Below are 20,660 nucleotides of genomic sequence, written 5' to 3' on the forward strand. Positions count from 1 at the left end.
GCAGGGGCGGCGTGACCCTGCCAGACTTGCGCCCAGCCCGGGGCCGCTGCCTCCGGCTCACGGCGTGGGGATTTTCTTTCTCCGGCTCTCCGTGTGCTCCGAGGCCTCCCGGAGCCAGGCCCCAGCGGCCGGGGCGGCCCCCGCGCCCCTGTGTCCGGATCCCCGAGCGGTTGCTTCAAAGCCAGCGTTTTTCTGATCTTCAAATATTTACCAAGTCAGCCATCCTCAGAAGAGCTGCAAGCCTTCTGCTGGCAGATGTGAGTGTATCTGAGGGTACTTTGTGATCACGAGGCTCTTGTCAACTCCGGCATTTCGCTCACCTTCTTTTCCACACGCTGTCCGGTTCCGCCCTTCCCCGCTGTGAAGTGCAGAAGCCAACGTTCAGTTCTCGGCTAATTCGCGGGGTTCGCTTTGCAGAACCCGACTCAGGGCTCGGGGTCCCCGACAGCAAGTAACCGTGCCGGGCTGCAGGGCACAGCACGCTCAGAGGGGCGAGGAGCCCGGAGCCCCTGGAAGCAGAGGGGGAACACGAATGGGGAGTCCAGCATCTGGCGTGGGGGTCCTTCCACTGGGCTGAGACCAGGGACGGGCGGGGCCTCAGGCTCGGCAGGACCCCGCAGCAGAGGCTGGCGGGGGCTCCCCAGTGCGGTCAGTGGGCTGACCTGACACCCATGGGTGACGCACAGCTGCTCCTCCATGCCAGCCCAGCGCGTGCACAGACCGGCCCGAGAGGGGCCTGCGGCGGCGCTGCCTTCCGGGGGGGGCCCGTGACCCCAGCCTGCGTGGCGAGCCGCAGCACCCCGTATGTCCTGCTCCGACACGAGCATGCCTTCCCAGGCCCCACAGGCGGCACAGGGTGGCTTCCGTGAGCCGGAACCTTCTCTGGGCCTCGGAGGGGCGCGGAGCCCGGAGCCTCTCCTGCGTTCTAGACCTGGGCTCAAGGGTCTGGTGGCCAGGCCCGGGGGCGCTGCTGCCCCCCAGCCAGCCAGTTCCCGCTTCAGGGTGCCCGGAGCTGAGAGCCCGAGGGATAACGCAGCCCTGCCCAGCCTGAGGGGGCATCTGTCCCCTAGGCAGGGGCGAGGGGCTTGGCCTGCTCTCCCCTCACACTTCCTGAGCGCCTGGTGGAGCCTGGCGCGGCCTCTGACGCCCCCCCTGCGGGCCCGAGCAGGCCTAGGAACGGGTCGCCAGCCCCGAGCTGGCCTTGGGGGGCGGAGGGCTCGGCAGCGGGGACTCCGGCGGGCGTTTTTTATTTTCTCGCTAGCTGAGGCAGGCTGCCAGCCCTTCTCTGCTGCAGCTCTGGGTGAGCCGGCTTTGTCTTGGTGAGTTCCGCCGGCCAGTGCCAGCCAGGGCTGGGCCAGCCCTGAGCCTGCCTCCCACCTCACCCCCGCCGTGCCTCAGGAAGCTTGTTTGCAGACCCGGAGACTGGGCGGAGCCCGTCCCCCACATGCCCCGGAAGCGTCTTGAGCAGTTACCTGGCGAAGCCGGCCCTCAGTCAGAACCTGCTCTTAAAAACCCGGTACGCCGGGCTGCTGGGTTTGTTGCCCTCTGACTGAGACTGTGCTTTGGCATCACAGAATATAACGATAGTATAAGCTCTTTAATCCAGTGTTGAGAGCCAGCAGATCTCTCCAAGGAGGCGGCTGTTCTCTTAGAAAATGCTGGGCTCTCCACAGAGGAAACGCCTGGCTTGTGGCCGGTGGCCTGTCCTCAGGCTGAGTGGCCTCTGCGTGGTGGTGGGCAGAGCCGTGTGCTGACGCCTCCCCTGCAGCCGTGCCCACCTGTCCTCGGCGGAGCCTTCTACTCTTCCCGCAGGGTGTTGGGATGGGCGAGGCCGTTTCCTCTGTGACTGCGGGATGGACTCGTATGAGCGCTCAGTTGAGTGTGCCTGCCTCGCTGGTGACTCAGTCCAGCTATTCTTAGTGTAGTGACTTTCTTTTGTGGAAGCTTGTGGGTTAGTAGCCATTCCTGACATTTAAATGTGAGGTTCCCATTTTCTCTCATGGATAACGCTCCTCGCTGGGCACTGGAAGGACCCTCTGAACTTTCAGCAGGTTGGCTGTGTGCCCGGATGGCTCTACGAAGAGGGTTAAGGAGAGCAGTGGTCCCAGGAGGGAGCTTGCACAAAACGCAGCTTCAGGTCTCCCTCCGGCTGCAGCGGAGAGCCAAGTGGGCACGAATGTATTTTATTATCTGTCAAGCCTGCCCTTCCCTCCGCCACGCTCTGCGGCCTGCTCAGTCCGTGCATCTGGTGGGCCCTCTCCTTCCTGGCTGCCTTCCCCCGCCCCTTCCCAGCACCCGCCCGGATGCCCCATCCCGGGCAGCCCCGCCCCGCCGCCAGCTACCCCGGGGGGCCTGGGGCTTCGCGCATCATGTTCTGACTGGGTGGACGAATGGATGGACGAGCATCTCTTGGTGCCTCTGGTAAACAGGACTCGCTGGCCCTGTCACTGCCGGCTCCCCCATCGGGCTTGGGCTCCAGGTCGCGTTGGTGAGAGGGGTTCCCAAACCCCATTACCCTGAAGGCTCATCCAGCAGCTCTGTCCCCGGACACCAGTAAGGCCTGGCAATGCTGAGAGGCCGTTCTGGGACCCCCCAACCCAGCCCCGCCCAGGAATTGACGCCTCCCTGTGAGGTGAGCTGGGCTGGGCTGGCCTGAGGCACCAGGGGCACACAGCTCTCAGGCCCTCCCAGGCCCTCCCAGGCCCTCCGGAACCGGCCAGCCCCCCAACCCCCACCCCACCCCACCCCAGTGCAGTGCCTGTGACTTAGGGCAAAGCAGCGTGGGCGGAGACGCCGGCTGGAGGGCGCATCTCTGGCAGCATGGCATCTTGGGCTGAGTGGCCCCGCCCCAGGCCGTCCTGCATGGTGCTGACTCCCCTTAACTTGGTTGGCAACCAAGGGCTGACAGATTGGGGTGGCATGGGGGGCCTGCTCTGTGGGCAGGCCATGGCCCTCTGGCCCGTGCCGGCCTAGGGCTTGACATCCGCGGAGGGTTGCTGGTTCTCCCAGCAGGAAGTGGGCAGGCGTGGGAACCAGGAGCCCTTCCAGGAGTCCTTCTGAGGGAAGCCCCCCGACCCTGGGGAGAGGGCCCCACTGCCTGCCTTTGTGGCTCAGAAACCAGCCCGCTTGCTGGGACTGTCGGGCTTGCTGCGGGCGGTCACGTGGTCCCGCCTTGGGAGCCGCGTGTCCTGGGAGTAGTTTTCAACCTGCCGAGGAGGCCTAGTTGTGTTGTTGGGGGGCCTCGGCGTCACTGGGGGCTGTGGGTCTCTGGGGTAGGGGTGCCCAGCAGGAGGCACTGAGGCTGGGGAGGTGGTGGAGTTGGCATGCGGAGCCCCACGCCCCGAGGCCAGAGGGTGCTTGCATTGCAGAAGCCCCCAGGCCCCAGGCCAGTGCATGTTTGCATTGCACAAGCAGAAGGATTAGGAAACTTGGCCAAGGCACCCCGGAACAGGTGGGGCCAGAATCTGACCTGGACTCTCACTCCAGGGCCTGAACTTAAACAAAGCCCCCTCCCCCGCCATACTGGGCCGGGAAGAGAGCCCTCTTTCAGAGTTGCTTCATTGGCCTGAGTTTGCCACAGGGCCTGTGTCGCAGCTGACTTTGCTCGTAGAGTCCTTTGGGGTTTGGGCGGTTGAGCGCCCCATCCCCACCCCCACCCCCACAAATACCTCTGTGTCTGGGCCCCTCACTTTGTGACACTAACCGGACAGGAAAACATGCCTGGCCCCTGAGTCACAGAGGCAGAGGTCAGGGCGCAGAGTGTGTCCAGACCCGCGTGTGGCCTGGCGCCCTGGGGCCAGGCGCTGCAGGGCCAGGACGGGCTGGTGACCCCGGCCTGTGTCAGAGGAGGAGGGGAGGGTCTCTCCAGCCGCTAAGACGGGGTGGCGGGAGGCCTGTTCTCTCGTGGTTCTGGAGGCTGAAGTCCCGGTGTGGCAGGGCGGCCGCCCCAGGCCCCGGGGAGGGTGCTGGCGCCCACTGGCATGGACGGCTGGCTCTAGCCCGCTGCCCCTCCAGGTGGCCTCCTCTGTGTGTCCCAGTCACCCTCCTGAGAACAGCAGTCTGGGACGGGCGTCCGTGGCCAGCCGGCGGCCTCTGCATCGAGAGTCTTTCCAAACAGGGCCCTCCTCAGGTCTCCGGGACGCGAGTCCACCCGCTGGCGTGTGCATCCCGCTCGGTTTCTCTTCCTTCCCCGGTAGCCGGTTCCCTCTGGCCAGCGAGCCGCCTCGCCAGGCGCCGCCCTCGGCCTGCGCGGGGAGCCTCGGACGCAGCGAGCGGCAAACAGGCCGAATCGCCACCCGGCTGACGTGAAGGCCGCACCAGCTCCCGGGGGCCAGTTCCTGCGAATCTGAGGTTCTCTCGGCCGGGACAGGGCAGCAGGCGGGGCCGTGCTCTCCTCACAGCCTGAGACCTGCCGCCCTGCCCCAAGGAGCTCAGGCATTCTCAGCCGCAACAGACCTGGCAACATTACTTCTAATCTTCCGGATCTCTGGGCCCAGAAAGGTTCGGGGGCTTGTTCAAGGTCACCAGCTGGACGGGACCCTGCTGACCCTGAGGGGGGCCTGGGCGAGCAGTGGGAAGCAGCTGGCACCGCGGACCCCTCCCCGCCAGCCCTTCGGTCCTCAGTTGGTGCGGAGACTCGCCCGCCCCGGTGTCCCGCTCTGGGAACGGCCGAGACGGGACGCGTGGGCTCAGCCGGGAGCCTCGTGCCTGGCCGGCCCGGCTGCCCACACGCGGTCACACAGCTCAGGTGGGCTCCGGGCTCGGCCGGCGCAGGGCCGCTGTGCGTGCGGCCGGAGGCAGCTTCCTTGTCCACACACTTTCCCTCTTTCCTTCCCGATCGTGTTCGCGGCTGTTCTGACGCCTTTTGTTTTCTGGTCAAAAGTAGGTGGTGGGAGCAGGGAGTGGGGGCAGGGGGGACCGAAGGAGCTGAGTGAGGGCAGGCGGGCCAGGCCCGGCGAATGGCCAGCGCCGGGGCTGGACGGGATGGGAGGGCTTCTTCCTTCGGCCCCCACGCCCCGGCCTGCTCTGTGTGGCTTTCCCCACCTGCACTGCTGGGGGGTCGCGCTAGCTGTACTGCCCCCGCCCACTAACAGGAGAGGCGCCCACGATCACACAGGGAGTCTGTGATGTCCAGGACAGATTCAGAGTATCGTGTGGCCGGGAGAACCTGAGAACAAGCACCGGAAGGTTCAGTGCAGCGAGATGAAGAGGAACCGGAGCTCTGATCGGAATCGCCAGTTGCCTCTGGCCGTGCGCACGCGCGCACCCCCGCACCCCCTCCACGCCTCAGCCCTGTCCTCACCGAGGCCCGGCCCCAGATCCCCCTGCCCCCAAGTCCCACGCAGCCCCCCGTCTCTGGCCCCATGTCCCTGAAGTATGTGTGGCTTAACATCAGCTCCTTTTCGCCCCCAGTTAAAGTGGGGTTCCTACTGAATTCCACGCTGGCGTGGCACAGTGCCAGACGGTCGGGGCACACCTGCCCACGGCCAGCGGGGACCCGGGACACGTGGTACGCCATGCCCTGGGGGCTCTGAGGGGCAAACCCCGGGTCAGGCCTTGACCCCAAACCCCTCCTAGGGTCGCCCGCACTGAGCTGAATTCAGTCTTAAACCCTTGGCAATTTCCAGGGGTTGAGAAAGTTAATTCTCTACTGCACTTGCTATTAAAAAATGTGGTAGGAGGACGTCGCCTGTCATGTCACTCACATGTCACTCCCCTTACATAAAGTCTCGCAGCGTCTTGTAAAATAATCCCATGCAGACAAGCCCCGAGGACCTGCCCTGCCCGCTGGGCGACACCGGGACGCGTGGGCTCAGCCGGGAGCCTCATGCCTGACCGCCCGCTGCCCACACGCGGCCACACAGCTCAGGTGGGCTCCGGGCTCGGCCGGCACAGGGCCGCTGTGCGTGCGGCCCTGGACATTCTCCTTGCTCGGGCTTTCTTTTTTAAGATTTATTTAGTACGCATACAAGAGCTGGGGCGCAGGCCAGAGTGTGGGGGGTGAGAGGACTCCCCAGAGACAGAGTTCTGCTGAGGGGGCCGCGGGGAGACAGGCGGGGTCTGCCGCGCCCTGGGGTCACTCCCTGGCGGGGATGGACTCGTGCTGCAGCGGCTGCCGACAGTGTCATGGTGCCGCGCGTTAACCCTGCGCCCCGGGGCGGCCCCTGTCGGGTTTCTTAATTTCTTCTTTGAAATTAAGTTGCTCTCTGAAAGCTTTTACTCCCAAAGTAAGTATTTGGGGTCGTTATGGCGTCCACACGCAGCGTCTCCTGCTGACGCTGCGGCCCGTGCCGTGGTCAGGGAGCCCGGGCGTCCGCCGCTGCCCTGCGCCCTCTTCCCCTGGCTCCCGGAGTCGCCTCCTGGCACACGGCCCTGGCAGCCTTGTCTGCAGCCTTGTCTGCAGCCCGAGATTCAGGGAGGGCCCGGGGCAGAGAAGCCGTCGTTCACGGCCAGCTGTCAGCCACCCGCGGGGCGGCGGGGTGCTCAGTGTTCCACAGGGCACTTTCCCAGGTGTCTGCCGCGCGGGAAAAGAAACTGGACAGAAGTGGCCGCGTTTCCCCCTTGTCCGTGGGATTCGGCCCCAGGTCCTGTGGAGCGAGCCCCCGCCCACATGTGGGGGGCGGGAGGGCCACTGTAAATAGCCGTGAGTGACAGTCCCCAGGCTTGCCCTCTGCCTCCCTGCTCCCTGTGGGCTGGCTGCCAGGCGTCCTGACAGTGGGCTCCCGGACACTGGACACCAGAACAGGCCTTGCACAGGTTTCTCCAAGGCGTGCGTATGCGGGCGCCCCCCAGGACCATTCAGGCTTTCCACGGGACTTGTGGGCGGGGAGGGGGGGCTGGCTGCGAGGCAGTGCTGGGAGCGTGGGCATCCTGAAATCTGTGGTGTTTCTAAGCTGGCAGGGAGTGCCGGCATTTGTGACCGGCCTGCTAGGGCAGCGCTGCCCCCAGCTCCCTGCCCCGCCGGGCCGGCCAGCCTGCGGGCTCGTGATGTGGCCCTGACTTTGCCCCGTGGCCCCGCCTCAGCAGCACAGGCTTCTGGGCGGGGCGGCTCCAGCGGTGGAGAAGCCTGACAGTCCGGAACTGCCCAGGTTTGCCAGTCCCTCCCCTGGCCCCTTCCACCCCCTTCCCGGCTTTCGTCTTCTCTGTGGATTGTTTTGTGGAGTCCCGCCTGCGGTGGCTTCTAGGGTTGCCTCTGTGTTTTCTGCACCCTGTTTTCTTGCCTGCCTGCTCCTTCCTCTCTACATTCCCTTCCCTCAAGCAGCTGAGGGTGGGGGCGGCGGAGGGCCTGCTCCCTGGGCCTGCTGGCTCTGTGACCCGGGGCAAGTCCCTCGCCTCTGCGCTTGAGCCTCCTCACCGGTCAGGCAGGTGACCAGCAGGTGAACATACCTGCTTGGGGGTGAGTGTGGAATTGCAGTGCAGACTCTGAGGCCTGTGTCATGCGCTCAGCCGACGCCACATCAGTAAAATGCTGTCTCAGTAGCCTTGCCTCGGGGTGTGTGGCCCGAGTGCGTGGACAGCAGCCCTCACCAGCCACGGCTCCTGCAAACTGCCCACGCAACACCCAAGCGTGGGCCAGTCTCGGATGACGGGGTTGCCTGACGCAGGCCAAGCTGGTTTTCCTCATCGACGTCATGACAGTGCCGGGCAAGGGGACGCTGTCCAGGGCGCCCTGGGCGGAGCCCCAGGCGGCCAGACAGGCTGGCCCCACCCCGGCGTTATCTGTTTTCCTTCTTCTGCTGCTTTAGATCTTGGGCTCAGGGGTCTGGCACTGGTCCCTATCTTGGGGTGAGCCCCTGTAGCTCCAGGTGCCCCCACAGCCAGGCTGCGCCCTGTGGCGTTCGGTCCTGTTCTGTTTCCGGAGTGGCGCGTGGCCCCTTCCTTTGGCGTCCTCTTGTTCCTGTCACTGCAGGTTGGTGGGGGGGGGGAGGGGCGGGACACGCCGGTCTGGGGCTTCTCAAGACTGCATCAAAGTCAAGGGTCAGCTGCCTGCTTTGGCCACGCTCTGAGCACAGCCAGGACATGACTGGAGACCCGCGCCGGCCCGGCCCCTGGCTGCAGCCCCCCAACCCAGCCCCCCACCGGCTTGTTCCGCCACCGAGAGGTGGCGCTCGGGTGGCTGAGTGCCAGAGCCTGCCTTCCCCGGGGGTGCGAGGGGCTCCTGCTCGTCCTCTAAGTCGTGTGCTCTTTCAGCTTTCAGGTTAACCTGAGTGAGAGACCCGAGCTGCCCGGCCCGCTGCACAGCTGCCTCGCCGAGGGACGTCATTCCGCAGCTGAGGAACAGAGAGACGGGTGCGTGTGGCCCTCGCCCGGTGCCGTGAGCAGAGGGTGGGCGCGGGGGGGCGGACTTAGTCTTCCCAGCGCGGCAAATCTCACTGAACCAGCCAGGAAACTGGGCAGAGCCAGGCCACTGGGGCCTCCGCTCCGGGTCGCCGGCACCTTGTCAGAGAAGCCCTGGCATTCCTGCCAGGGCGTGTGTTCGGCGCCTCACTTGCGAGTCCTCACAGCCCCGTGGAGGGCCGCTCACCTGGGCCCTTGGCTGGCACAGGCAGAGGGCTGGCTCAGGAGAGGGTCGAGAGCCCCGGACCAAACCAGCCTTCTCGGGGCCCAGAACTCTTGGAGTCTGGTGAACCCCCACCCCATGCCCCCAGAAAGCTCATGTACACACAGACTTTGGTCTCACATCTCAGGGGGTCCTGGAGCCCAGACCCCCATGGGTCCCCAGGGAAGAAACCTTGCTATGAGGCCAGCACGAGGGGATAAGGCCCAGGAGTGAGGGGACTTGGCCCCCGAAGTTTGGTTTTAAGGGAACTGTGAGCTCGTAAAGAAGTTCAAAGGTGGGTGCAGCTGGAAGAACACGCTGACCCTGGACACGCCCCTTGAGTTTGTTTTAAATGCTGGCAGGCTGGTCGGGAGCGTGGGCCCTCGCCCTTCCTCACGCGCGGGCCGCCGCAGGCCGTCGCCCTGCACCTGGCCCCGTTGGCCGTGCCGCCCGGATGGCAGCCCAGGGCTCCTGAGCCCTCTCCGGCCCGGCCAGCCCGGTCCATGCACGGCACAGGCTCCGCAGGGTGTTCTTGTCCTGCCTTTTGCTGCTCCTTGGCCCTGGCGCGCTCGTGCGGCCGAGTCCAGCGGGCCCGAAGCCCTCCCTGGAGGCTGTTGCCATAGCTACCTCGGCTGGGAACTGCCGCTCTCTCCTTTTTGTTTGCTGCGGTCTCCTGATTTTTAAGGTAACGGTTGATGTTCTGCCTCGCTGCAAGGAAAGGGCTGGATTTTTGTTGCCATTGGGTTTGGCTGTGTGTCTGGAGGGGTGGGTGTGTGGGCTGTGTTCCGGCGAGGCCGGGAGAGAGCCACGCGTTTCATTTCCTACTTGGCCTAGAGGTTGACAGTGGTCCGCTTCTAGCCCCACCGTGGACGCCCCGGGTGCCTCAGCAGGGACGAGGGTGGGGCTGGCCACGCCCCATGCCACACTGCCTGACAGCCCCGCCACAAGGCGCCTCCCCTCGTGCCCAGCCCCTGGGGGTGGCCGCCGGGAACAGATGGTCCAGCGGTCAGGCTGCTTTATCGCCTCGCCTTGTGCAAATAGCACAGTCGCGCCTGGGGACACCGGCTGCAGCTGGTACAGACTCGTGTCCGCTGCTCGCGGGGCTGGCGAGCGGGCCTCGCCCACACCTGCCATTTCAGACTGGGCACTGTCAGCGCTTTCCAGTGGACTTGTCTTTAGAAATGGCCGCCCGGCCGAAAGGAAGCAAACGGTGCGCCCGCTAACCGGCCCCGGTGTCAGGACGGTGTGCTGGAGGCCTGTCAGCCCCAAGGGCGCTGTCAGGCGCCGCCTGGGCACAGCCTGACGGTGACGTCTCCGCGGTCCCGCGCCTTCTCACTGGGCTCCCCACCCTGACCTGTGCCTCTGCTCCCCAGATCAAGATGAACGCCATGCTGGAGACCCCCGAGCTGCCGGCCGTGTTCGACGGGGTGAAGCTGGCAGCGGTGGCCGCCGCCCTCTACGTGATCGTCCGGTGCTTGAACCTGAAGAGCCCCACGGCCCCGCCCGACCTCTACTTCCAGGACTCGGGGCTCTCGCGCTTCCTGCTCAAGTCCTGTCCTCTTCTGACCAAAGAGTGAGTGCCCCAGGGCGCCGTGGGCCACCTCGGCGTCACGCCGGCCGGGGTTCAGAGGGCCTCGCGTGGTGTCCGCGGCTTCCCTGGCACGCAGGGTCACCGGTCACCATGGCCACACCTTGTCAGGTCTGGCGTCGGGCGCCTGCCAGGGAGGAGCCAGAATCAGACCTCTGGGGCCCGGATCTCCCCTCCCGGCCCCGGCCATGGTGCAGGGTGAGGGCATTCCTGGGGAGATCCAGAATCGTGGCGAGCGGTGTCGCCCTTTAGTTAACGCTCTGTTGCACTCTCAGGAGGGCCCCGGGGGCAGGGAGACATTCTGGCCCTCATGTGAAATGAGGGAGAGAGAATCGTTGGCCACACCATGAAACATCCTTCTCTCTCAGCAAAAGTTAAGGAAAAATCCCCGGAAAACGTGAATTACCGGGCAGCTCCGTAAGCGGCGGGCCCTGATTCCGAGGCCCCCGAGCGTAAAGGCGACGCGGCCGAGCGCCTGTGGGGGTCTGCCTCCCTCCCAGCTGCCGACAGGGGTGCTGCGCCGGGGCTGCCAAGGGGGTGGGATTCGGGTCACGGACGCGCTGACACCCGGGGGCGATGCCGGCGGCGGCGCAGGGGCTCGCTCTCCGAGGCCCCGCTCACTGGCCCCCCCACGCCCCCAGGTCACGCCAGGGCGGGCTCGGCTGTGCTGTGCCCCTGCCCGGGGCGCACGGACAACGCTCGGCCATTGTGTCCCCCAGGCTCCCTGGCCAAGAGAGGACCTTTCTGGCATCCGCATTCCACTTAAACTAAGGCACGGGGCAAAGAGCTGGCTCGGTGCCTCTTCTGGCCCAGCGCACGGAACAAAACACGCTTTGTTGCCGTGGGCAGGCCCCTCAGCGCGGCCCTCGGTGAGCAGGGCACAATGGGCGTCCGCGCAGCCTCCGCCCGCCGGCTGAGAAGCGGCAGGGCCCCGCTCTGACCAAGCCAAGGGATCTCCGTCGCTGTTGCCAAGAGCCGCGTTGTCAGGTGTTCCCTGTTGGCATCTTCAGGGCAGCTCGGCTTCGAGGCACTGACGCCTGCGTGGGGAGGCGGGGCCGGGGCCTCGGGCAGGTGGGCCGCTGTCCCTGGGCAAGCGTCTCCCGCAGCAGCGCGCGGGACTGGGGCGCCTGCCGCTGCCGGGTGTCTGTGGTTTGGTTGTCTGGCTGCGGGGAGCTGCCGCTGGCGGTGGGGCTGTTTCATGCTGCTTCCTCGGAGTTGCGATGGGGCAGCTGTGACCCCAGAAAAGCTGCTGTCGGTTTGGGAGAGTGGTGTGGGCGCGGCCCTGGCACCCCCTGCTGGGCCCCGCCCGGGGCCTGTGGGCAAGGCTGACGCGCCTCGCCTCTCGAGCAGAGTTGGCAGGGAGCCCGCTCCTCCCTGAGGGCGCGCCCGCGTGCCTTACGTGTGCTTCCAGATTGCCCAGTGTTTTCTTAACACAGCCAGGTGACTGTCCAGCGCGGAGTTGCCTCCCTCGGCACTTCAGCAAAGGAAGCGTCTTCCCGTGAATAAGTGAACGGAGACTGTCTTTTTAAGTCCAGCAGCTGGCATTTGGCCACCTGCCCTTCCAGCCTGCCCAGGGTGCGCCCCTTCCTCTCACTCATCCCTCCTTTTTTGTCCAGAAGGACACGCCCCGCCCCCGCCCTCCTCTGACTCTGCTCCTCCTGCATCCCTCTGCCTGCCACCAAGCCGCGGGGGGGGGGGGGGGGTGCGCGTGGCGCATGTGTTCCCCGAGAGCCCTGGCGACTTCCCTGACTTTGCCTGCCTTCGCCAAGGCTGCACCTCAGCCCAGGGTCAGTGTGCACCGATGTTTCTGGGTGCTTTTGGAGGAAGCCCAGGTGATGGCGTGGTGCAAAGAGAAATCCAGAAAGTGACAGCGGAGTTTGGAGGGGGGCTGATCCTAGTGTGGCTGGTGGGCCGGTGAGCGAGGTGAGCGAGAAGAGCCGGGTAAGCCGGCACGCTCTACCCCCGTCCTCCCCTTTGCCCGGTCCAGCCAGCCTGCTGGGCGTGAGGCCTTTTCCCGCGTGGTCACTTTGCTCTGACCTCACAGCCCCACGGTCCCTGCCCTCTGCCCGCTGGCCTGGTCTCCACGCCAGCTCCCTGCCACCATGCAGGGAACAAGAGGCCCACACCCTGGGTCTGGGGGGTGGTCAGGGCACCGTTGGGAGAGGGAGGCCTCCCGCGTGGAATCGGAGGTGTCGGTGGCTCGCGGGGCGCCTTGTGTGGTGGAGGGAAGGGCTGACCCACAGTGCCAGGCTACGTCTCATAAAGGTGCCACATAAGCGCTTGCTGTCTCAGCGGAAGCCAAAAAAGAGGTTGGAGTGCTGTGCGGTCTTCCAGAACTGTGTATGATAACTGCTTTAAAAAGGAGTAAGTGGAAAAGGCAGAACACGGAACGGTATCTAGATGCCAGTAACCCTCATTATTATGCTGTCGATGCTCACAGACAGAGGACAAGGGAATTAGGTAAGACAGTTTGTGGGGGTGTGAGGCCATGGGTGCTTTTAAATTTCTGGTTTCTTCTAGCTGCTTCTAACTGCTCAGAAATAAAATTAAGAGGTGCCTGGGTGTCCACCCGCCCCCCGGTCTGGAAGCCGCGTGTCGTTCACGGTTGATCACGTCTACGCGGTGGCACCGCCGCGGTCCTGGCGTCTGCCCTGCATGTGTGAGGAGAGCTGGGCTGGCTCAAGCAGAACTTCCAGCCCTCACCTTCTCGGTTCGGTTCTGTGATGCTCTCTTGTGAGGACGGGTCGGGTCCTGGGGCGCCGTGAGCTTCGGCGAAGTGGCTGTCGACAGCCGGAGGAAACGTCTTTCTCTGCCACGCGCAAGAGAAGAGGCGCGTTTCGAGGGCTCCCCCAGCTGTCTCACAGAGCGGCCCCTTTGCGCGTCTTGGCACCTGGGGCCTGGGCCGTGCGCGTCTCCCTGCTGGGGACGGGAGCCCCCCGCCTTGTTCCCACGTCAGGGGGATACCTGAACGCCCCTGCGCCTTTCTAGCTTATGACTATGTTTAAAGCACAGGCACTACAACCTCTGTGCAAGACTGGGGGTTCCTCAAACTGCTGCACACGGAGCTTCCCTACGACACAGCAACCCCACTCCTAGGGATCTGCCCAAAAGACACAAAAACCCTGACTGAAACGATACCTGCACCCCCATGTTTATTGCTGCTTTATTTACAGTTGGAAAGACATGGAAGCAGCCCAGATGCCCGAAGTGGATGCCTGGGTTAAAAGGTGGTGCATAGACACGATGGCATATTACTCAGCCACCAAAAGTAAACACTCGCCTTTTGCAGCAACATGGCTGGAGCTGGAAGGGACCGTGCTTAGTGAGACAAGCCAGCTATTCTCACAGCAGGAATATAACGGGCCAGGCGAGAAAATAATGATAATGATGAACAGCTATAGACCAGAGACATTTGGTGGGGGAGGAGCGCGGAGTGGGATCAGAGACAACGGGGGGAGGGAGTGCACGGGACTGTGCTGATGGCACAGGGTGATCTGGTGATGGGAAGCCCCCGGGGATGGCAACTGAGATGAAAAAAGGCACAAAAATATGTAAAAATAAACTGTTTTATATATATAATATATATATATATATAACACCCACAGGTACCCGCTGTAAAAAGACCCCCGGCATCATCCAGCTCCTTCAACCAGTGTGTCCACTTTCTTATTTTTCTAGACATGTAGCAAGCCGGAGGCTGTGCGTGCGCGTAAGCAAGGGCAGGCCCGCCCGCACTGCACAGCCAAGAGCGGCCCCTCCTGGGGGTCACGCTGCTCACAGGTAGCCGTTTCCACGTATTCTTCCGCCCCCGCTTTTCTTGGCAAAGTGTGGGTGGGAGACGCTCCCCCGGCCCGGGAGAAGAGCGGACCCCCCCCCCCCGGGGGATTCCCGGGTGTCGGCCTGCCGCTGGCGACCCGCTGAGCCGCGACGCGCGCCTGTCGGAGCGCCGGACGCCAGTGTGGGCCGCCGCCGACTGGCCCGGCCCCTCGCCACAGGCGCCCATCTGTTTCCCCAAACCGTCCCCACAGAAGAGGTTCCCTGCTCGTCCACATTTGCCAGTCTGGTAGACTCAAGTGTCTTCTCAGTGTGGTTCAAGTTGCATTTCTCTTATGAAAGAGGCTGTGCATCCTTTTGCACTTACGATCTATTTTTATTTCCTCTTCTCTGAGCTGCCCACTTTCTCATTGTCCCTGATCATCTGGAGAGCTGTTTTCCTTGATCATCTGGAGAGCTGTCTGTCTCCTAGGGAAATGAGCCCTCTGTGGAAGGGGTTGCAAATCCCCGCTCATTATTTCCTTTGACTTTGCCTGTGAAGCTGTTGCCCATGCAGGAGTTTTTAACGTTGGCATAGTCAAATTTTCCCATAGCTCCTGGGGCTGCTGCTTCTTCTTCTTCCTCTTCTTCTTTAAAGAGACTTATTTTTATTTAAGGTTTATTTATTTATGGCTACAAGATCTGGGGTGCTGACCAGAGGTGGGGGGGCAGTGAGTGGACTCTCCAGAGATAGAGGGGGAGAAGAATAGGCAGATCCACTGAAACACACTGCTGAGGGGAGCAGTGGGAAACGGGGGTCTGCTGAGCCCCGTGGGCCACTCCCTGGCCGGGGCTGGACTCAAACTCATGCTGCAGTGGCTGGCGCTAGTGGTTCCTTGATAGTGCTGAGACTTTAACCCCTGCTCCATCAGGGAAGCCCCCAGCTCCTGGGGTTTCAATTTTCTAGACAGGGGGCCCCTTCACTGTAGAGTTAAGAAAAAGGGAAAAGGCGTACTTCACCCCAATCCCTGCATAGCTCCAATTTCTACCTGAAATCTTCGACCCTCCGCACTTTGTCCTGCCGGGAGACACGGCCCCTCAGCCCTGGCCCACGGCTGCCCTTCCCTCGTCCAGCACATTAGGGAGCAGCCACTGTACCCCGCCTTGGGAGCCCCACCTTGCCCTCTGCTGAGCACCCTGGGTGCCTGGGCATGCTCCCCTGGGGGTACGAGGCGTTCCACGGGCCAAGCTGCGGGTCCTTTAACATTCTACGGTGCACAGCTGGGTGGCAGGCGGCACCTGCACTCTTTCTCGGTTTCCCTGGCTGGAGCAGCTGGTTTTTCCAATGAACATTCGACTGCATAGTTAATGCCTCATGTGAAAATCCTGGTTGCTTTCATGGTGCGGCTGACCGGCCCTTGGGGTAATCGCTGTGCGCGACCGAGTCGGGCGCGGGGTCTCCTGGTCAGGTCCTTGAGCTCTCGAGAGCCTTCTTGCTCCCTTCCCCCTTCTGGAGCAGAGAAGGCCCCGGCGGCGAGTCCGGCTTGAGTGCGGGCCCATCCTGATGATAAATATGGCTCCTGACGAAAGCAGCGCGCTTTATCAAACTGTCGGGAGCCCATCTTTGCCCTCTTGCTGTCGGTAGGCTATTCCCTGCCTGGCTAGGAAAGGCAGGAGTGTCGGCCTTGGGAGCCGGTCCCCCAGGGCCCCGTGGTGGGGCCAGGAGCTCGAGTAGGGGGCCAGTGTCCCCCTAGGAAGAGCAGCAAGCCCCGAGAGCCTCTCCAGCCCCGCTCCTCGCCCTGGGTGGAGGGGCCCTGGGCGCTGTCAGGCTGACCCCACACATGCCCGCCAGTCGGGGCCACGGGGCTCTCTCCTGGTGGGTGTCTGTCCCTTCGGAGGGGCGGCATCCCGGCGGGCCCCAGGCCCAGACCCTCTACGGGCCGCCGCGCCCCTTCAACGTGGCCCCTGTGGCCATCGCCCCGGCTGACCTGAGGCAGCAGGACACCAGCAGGCCTTCTCGAGCCCCCTGTGCTGGGCTCAACCCCGGACGCAGCCCCCAGCTCACAGGGCCAGACGTGGCCCAGACCACGTCACGCCCATGGCCGTCTCTGCGGGACGGTGCCTGGGTGCCGCTGCTCGGGGACAGCCGCGGACGCCTCGGCAGCTCCAGGCGGGAGAGCCCGCTGTCCTCACAGGTCGAGCGCTGCAGGCTGACGGCGTGGCTCCCCGACGCCTCACTGCGGCTGGTGGCCAGAGCGACGGGAGTGGCCACGCGACAGTAACCGCAGCGCTCAGGGGTTCACTGGTTTCTTTGCACTTCAGAGTTGAGTGTATTTTCCCTCTGAGCCAAGTGTGTGTTTCTCTGAGTGGCTTTCTGGAAACGGGAGCACCGGGGGTGGACCAGGGCATCCGGTGGCCTCGGTCCTGCAGGCAGGAGCAGATGATGGTGTCCTCCACTTCCTGGGGCCACCTTGATCCCTTCAGGAAGCAACAGTCCTGTGCGTCGGGTCTGCTTGCAGTCCTGCGGTTCCGGACAGAGCAAGCAGCGGAGGGCCGGGCTGGGCGGCAGGTGCGGGAAGTGTGCGCGGGCCCCCGGAGGCTGGTGTGCCGCGGGCCCTTCAAGACCAGAGGCCCAGATGGCTCCCCGAGCCCCCTCCCCAGCAGGACAGGCGTGACGTGGTCTGGGCCACGTCTGGCCCTGTGAGCGGGGGGCTGCGTCCGGGGTTGAGCCCAGCACAGGGGGCTCGAGAAGGCCTGCTGGTGTCCTGCTGCCTCAGGTCAGCCGGGGCGGCGGCCACAGGGGCCACGCTGAAGGGGCGCGGCGGCCCGTAGAGGGTCTGGTCATCGGGTCCGGGATGGTGTCCTGCTGCCTCAGGTCAGCCGGGGCGGCGGCCACAGGGGCCACGCTGAAGGGGCGCGGCGGCCCGTAGAGGGTCTGGTCATCGGGTCCGGGATGAGGGGCTCAGAGCGCCCCCGGGCTCTGAAGGCTCCTGCCCCTCCCTGCTCCCCCTCTCCCCCCCGCTCCGTGAACGCAGGAGCGCACACGGAGAAGGCTACCTTGCAGACCGAGTATGCTTTCACCGACGTTCTGGCCTCGTCCTCGAAGGAATCGAGTGTGAGTGTTCAGAGTAACGCCCCGGACGGACCGCCCTCGGGAGGGGAGCCGCAGTTCTCAGCCGGGAAAGCCGTCGAGTCAAGGCAGCGTTGAGTCTTCGTGAGGCTGTGGGGGTGCGTTTTGGTTGCCTCTGGCCTGCGCCCCCGCCGTCTTCCCGTGCGCCCCTTATGCCCGAGGGCGTCCGGACGCGTCTTTCTCGCCACCGCCCTCCAGTAACAGCTGCCTGCTGCCGGAGACGCGCTGGTCTTTCTTACAGCTGGGCCGTTTGCCGTCGTGTACTGTGGCCTTCGTCACGCCTCCGTCCGGGCGCCGAGGTTGTCTCTGAGCCGAGTCCTGTCAACAGGACTTGCTAACGAGTCCTGTCACGGACCCTTGAGTAGGCAGCTGGCCGCTTGCGGACGCCATCACGTCTCGAGGATGCGGGTTCCTGTGGCTGCCTGATGGCATCTTCGGGGGCATCGCTGTCTGGGCGTTCCTCCTGTCCAGGGCCGTGGTGTCCGACTCAGGGGATCCTTTACTGTGTTTCAGCACTCCCTGACATTCTTTCTAGAATACGCTGGCAGTGTGTCACGCTTAGGCAGATTCAGCTCTCGGCCCCAGGAACCGGCAAGAAGCACAGGTGAGCGCCCACCGCCCTGTCACTCACTCGCCCACGTCGCCTGTGAGGCCTTCGGCAGCCGCTCCCCTCACCGCGGCAGCCCCGTGCAGGTGAGCAGGCGCCTCACCCAGCCTGGGCCTCCCCGTGAGTCTCTGACCGCAGCCGCACATTGAAGGACCCAGCCCTGACCTTGTCCGGCAATGCGTATTGTTCTGTGTCACACCGCAGTCCCGACCTCAACACCCCCGCACCCACGTCTAACGCAGCCCGGGCCGGCCACCCGACCCTGCGTGCAGCTGCCTGGGCCGAGACGCAAGCTCCTCCCTGAGCGTGGCTGGGGGAGCAGGCAGTGAGTCTCCCCGCTCCCCTGAGGACCAAGCATAGGGGAGCTGTGAGGAGGGGAGCATTAAAGTGGAGGAGGGGGCACTCCGGGTGACCCCCGCTTGCCAGGGCCCTTGTTAGCTTGGCCATTATGGACCCCCAAACTCAGCCTGAGTCTGTACAGCCCGCCTCCGGCTTGACCACTGGTCCCTGGGCCCTCACTAAGGGCGTTCCACCCCTGGGGGAAGCGCCACGCCTCCCGGCATCGAGAAGGCCCAAGTTGGCAGCAGCTTTGAAAACACTGACACCAGGAGGTGTGTGTGAGTGCCAGGCTGTCAACGATTTAAGATATGCCTGGCCCCACTTCCAGTGGTTCTAGGTCACTCTGAGTTTAAAGGAATGACTAACAGCCCTAGAAGTCTCTGGAATGAAAGCATCTGTCCACAGAACGCCGGGGTGTCGTCCAAGCAAGCACCCAGTGGCCAGGGCCCCGCCTGCAGGCTCAGCTCTGCGCATGATTAGCCAGTGACTCGCGCTGAGCACCAGCCATGACCCCGGGCCCAGAAGCCCCGTGGGAAACGGGTTGACAACCTCTGCCCGCTTCATGAACTTGTCCTCCAAGGCCAATGAGGTCGTGAGCAAAAAGGACTTAGCAAAACACGGAGGTGCTACAGAGAAATAAAATGGCACTTGTATTTCTTTACACCTCATCTGTGTTCAAAGCAGGTCAATAAATCCACAGTGCTAGGACACGACCGGGCTGTCGCCACCGGGGACGGGGGTGCGGGGGTGCTGCCTCCTGCCCTCGCTCCCCGGGCGGCCGGGCCTCACCGCAAGGGCTGTTTGCTCCTCCCTGCCGCGCCGCCCTGCGGGGCCGGGACTCAGAAGGCGCCCTCGGCCACTTCATCGCCGTGTGGACGGCGCCAAGGGTAACCCAGGCCCGGACGACTGCCGCCCGGCGTGGGCGAGGACCCCGGGCCGCCGTGGACAGGAAGGTCTCGGGCGAGGAGCTCTGCGTGCGGCATCTCCGGGACCTCGGGAGCCCTCCCACTGCGTGCTGGGGCGAAGCAAGATGGCCGCGACTCCTGGGCGCCCCCACCCGGCCTTTCCTCTTTCCCATTTGCGTCGGGATTTTATTCTTTGAAGAATGGGCCTGAAGTGTCGCGTAGGCAGGCAGAAAGGCCTCGCGCGAAACCGCTTTGACAGGCTGTGCCGGGGCGGGTCGGGGCAGGGCCGTCGAGCCTCAGAGCTGCCCAGGGCGCAGACACCGGCCAGCCGGCGCCCCACCGCCGCCGGCTTCCTGCCCTCTGCGTCGCCCCGGCTTTCGCCCCTGAGTGCTCTGAGCGGCGGCCACTCTGTGCCCTTTGCCTAGTCCCCCAAGATCTTCCTGGGAGGCAGCCGCCCACTTTCCGAGGCGCAGCCTGGGCAGGACGGGCGCACACTTGGCACGAGCGGTGCCCCATGCCGGGGTGGCCTGGGCGGCCCTCCCCTACGGCCTCCCCCAGCCCACTCCGGACTGTGCTCAGCTCCCTCCTGGCGGGTGGGGACTGAGCAGAGGCCGAGCCCAAGCTCGTGCTGGAGCCGGCCGTTTTCATCAGCGATTTAGATGCCGAAGTTTTCATTTGTTTTCTTTGGGAAGCATCTGTCGGATTGTATTCCCCTGAGCCCGTTTGGTTCCGTGGTACATCCTTTTCCAAAAGAGTCATTTATTTCTGCAGGCAGAGCTAGGGTACAGGCTAGAGGTGCAGGGTGGTGAGGCTCAGGTGTGTGGGCTCAGGCCTGGGGATGGCGAGCACCAGGGTGTGGCAGGACGGAGACCTGGCCTGGCCCCTGCGGGGGGGCAGGTGGTTGCCCGAGTAGGTGGGCCGGAGAGGAGCAGGGGCGGGGCCCGCGGGCTGTCGCTGAGATCCAGGACCTGACAAGCGGTGGCCGAGGACCGGGCCTCAGGGTGAGCGCGTGGCAGCCCCGTGTGGGGCGTCTGGGCAAAGCCCAGGGACCTGTGATTCCGCCTGCCGTCGCGTCCCTAGACGACACCGCATTCCGGACCCGGCCCGAAGACCCGTGTGGAACGTCCCCCCCGGTGGTTCCAACCTCAGCCCGTTCCGGTTTTAATTTGTACACGAAACAGACTTTCTTCCATGTCCCTCCAGGAGCGACTGCGCCCCGTGGGGTTGCTTTCTTGCTTCTCGCCAGTTACGGGCCCGACTCGGTAGCCTGAAGCCCCGCCCCACCCCGTGTCCGCTTCCCGAGCACAGGGCCTGGCCAGCGGCCTGGTCACAAGCCCCCCTTGTCACTCGTCCCCGCAGTGGTCTCCGGACACCACGTCTCTCCCCTGGGGTGCTCGGCTGGTGCGTGGCTCCGTGTTCTGGGTCCTGAAATACCCGCCCACCCCCAAGAGGAAGCCGCGGGGGACCCAGCTTGCTGGAGCAGCAGCACCTCTCCCCTCGAACTTGTGTGCACCCACGGAGCCGCCGAAGAGGAGGGGGCCTGGATGCATCTCGGAACGGCCCTGGCCTGTGACTTGGCGGGCGCGGCCAGCAGCCGGGCGGGGGGACAATCGGCGCGGCGCGGCGCTGACCAGGACGTGTGTCTCCGCCTGCACCGTGGTCGGGCTTCAGGAGAACCGAAGTCACGGAAGGAAGCCAGCGCCCCGGGGTGCCTGCGCCCCGGCGTCCCCAATTACCTGCTTTGTGGGTGTTGCTCTTCCTGCGAAGGCCGGAGTCGTTCGTCCTCACAAAGGGCGGCT

The 20,660-nt window shown here is 64.6% G+C and overlaps 1 protein-coding gene across 1 annotated transcript in view; it reads left to right on the forward strand.

Annotated features, from left to right (window-relative positions):
* The window catches only part of ABHD2 (abhydrolase domain containing 2), a 46,907-nt gene that overhangs the window by 9,451 nt on the left and 16,796 nt on the right, over positions 1–20,660 (forward strand). Inside the window, exons 2-3 of the mRNA XM_004692983.2 lie at positions 8,191–8,289; positions 9,913–10,112. Of these exons, the coding sequence (XP_004693040.1) occupies positions 9,919–10,112 (194 nt within the window). The 5' untranslated portion in view covers positions 8,191–8,289; positions 9,913–9,918. The remainder of the gene's footprint in view (positions 1–8,190; positions 8,290–9,912; positions 10,113–20,660) is intronic.

This window comes from Condylura cristata, unplaced genomic scaffold, assembly GCF_000260355.1.
Source record: "Condylura cristata isolate star-nosed mole 26May11 unplaced genomic scaffold, ConCri1.0 scaffold00035, whole genome shotgun sequence".
In the NCBI taxonomy this organism is placed as follows: Eukaryota; Metazoa; Chordata; class Mammalia; order Eulipotyphla; family Talpidae; genus Condylura; species Condylura cristata.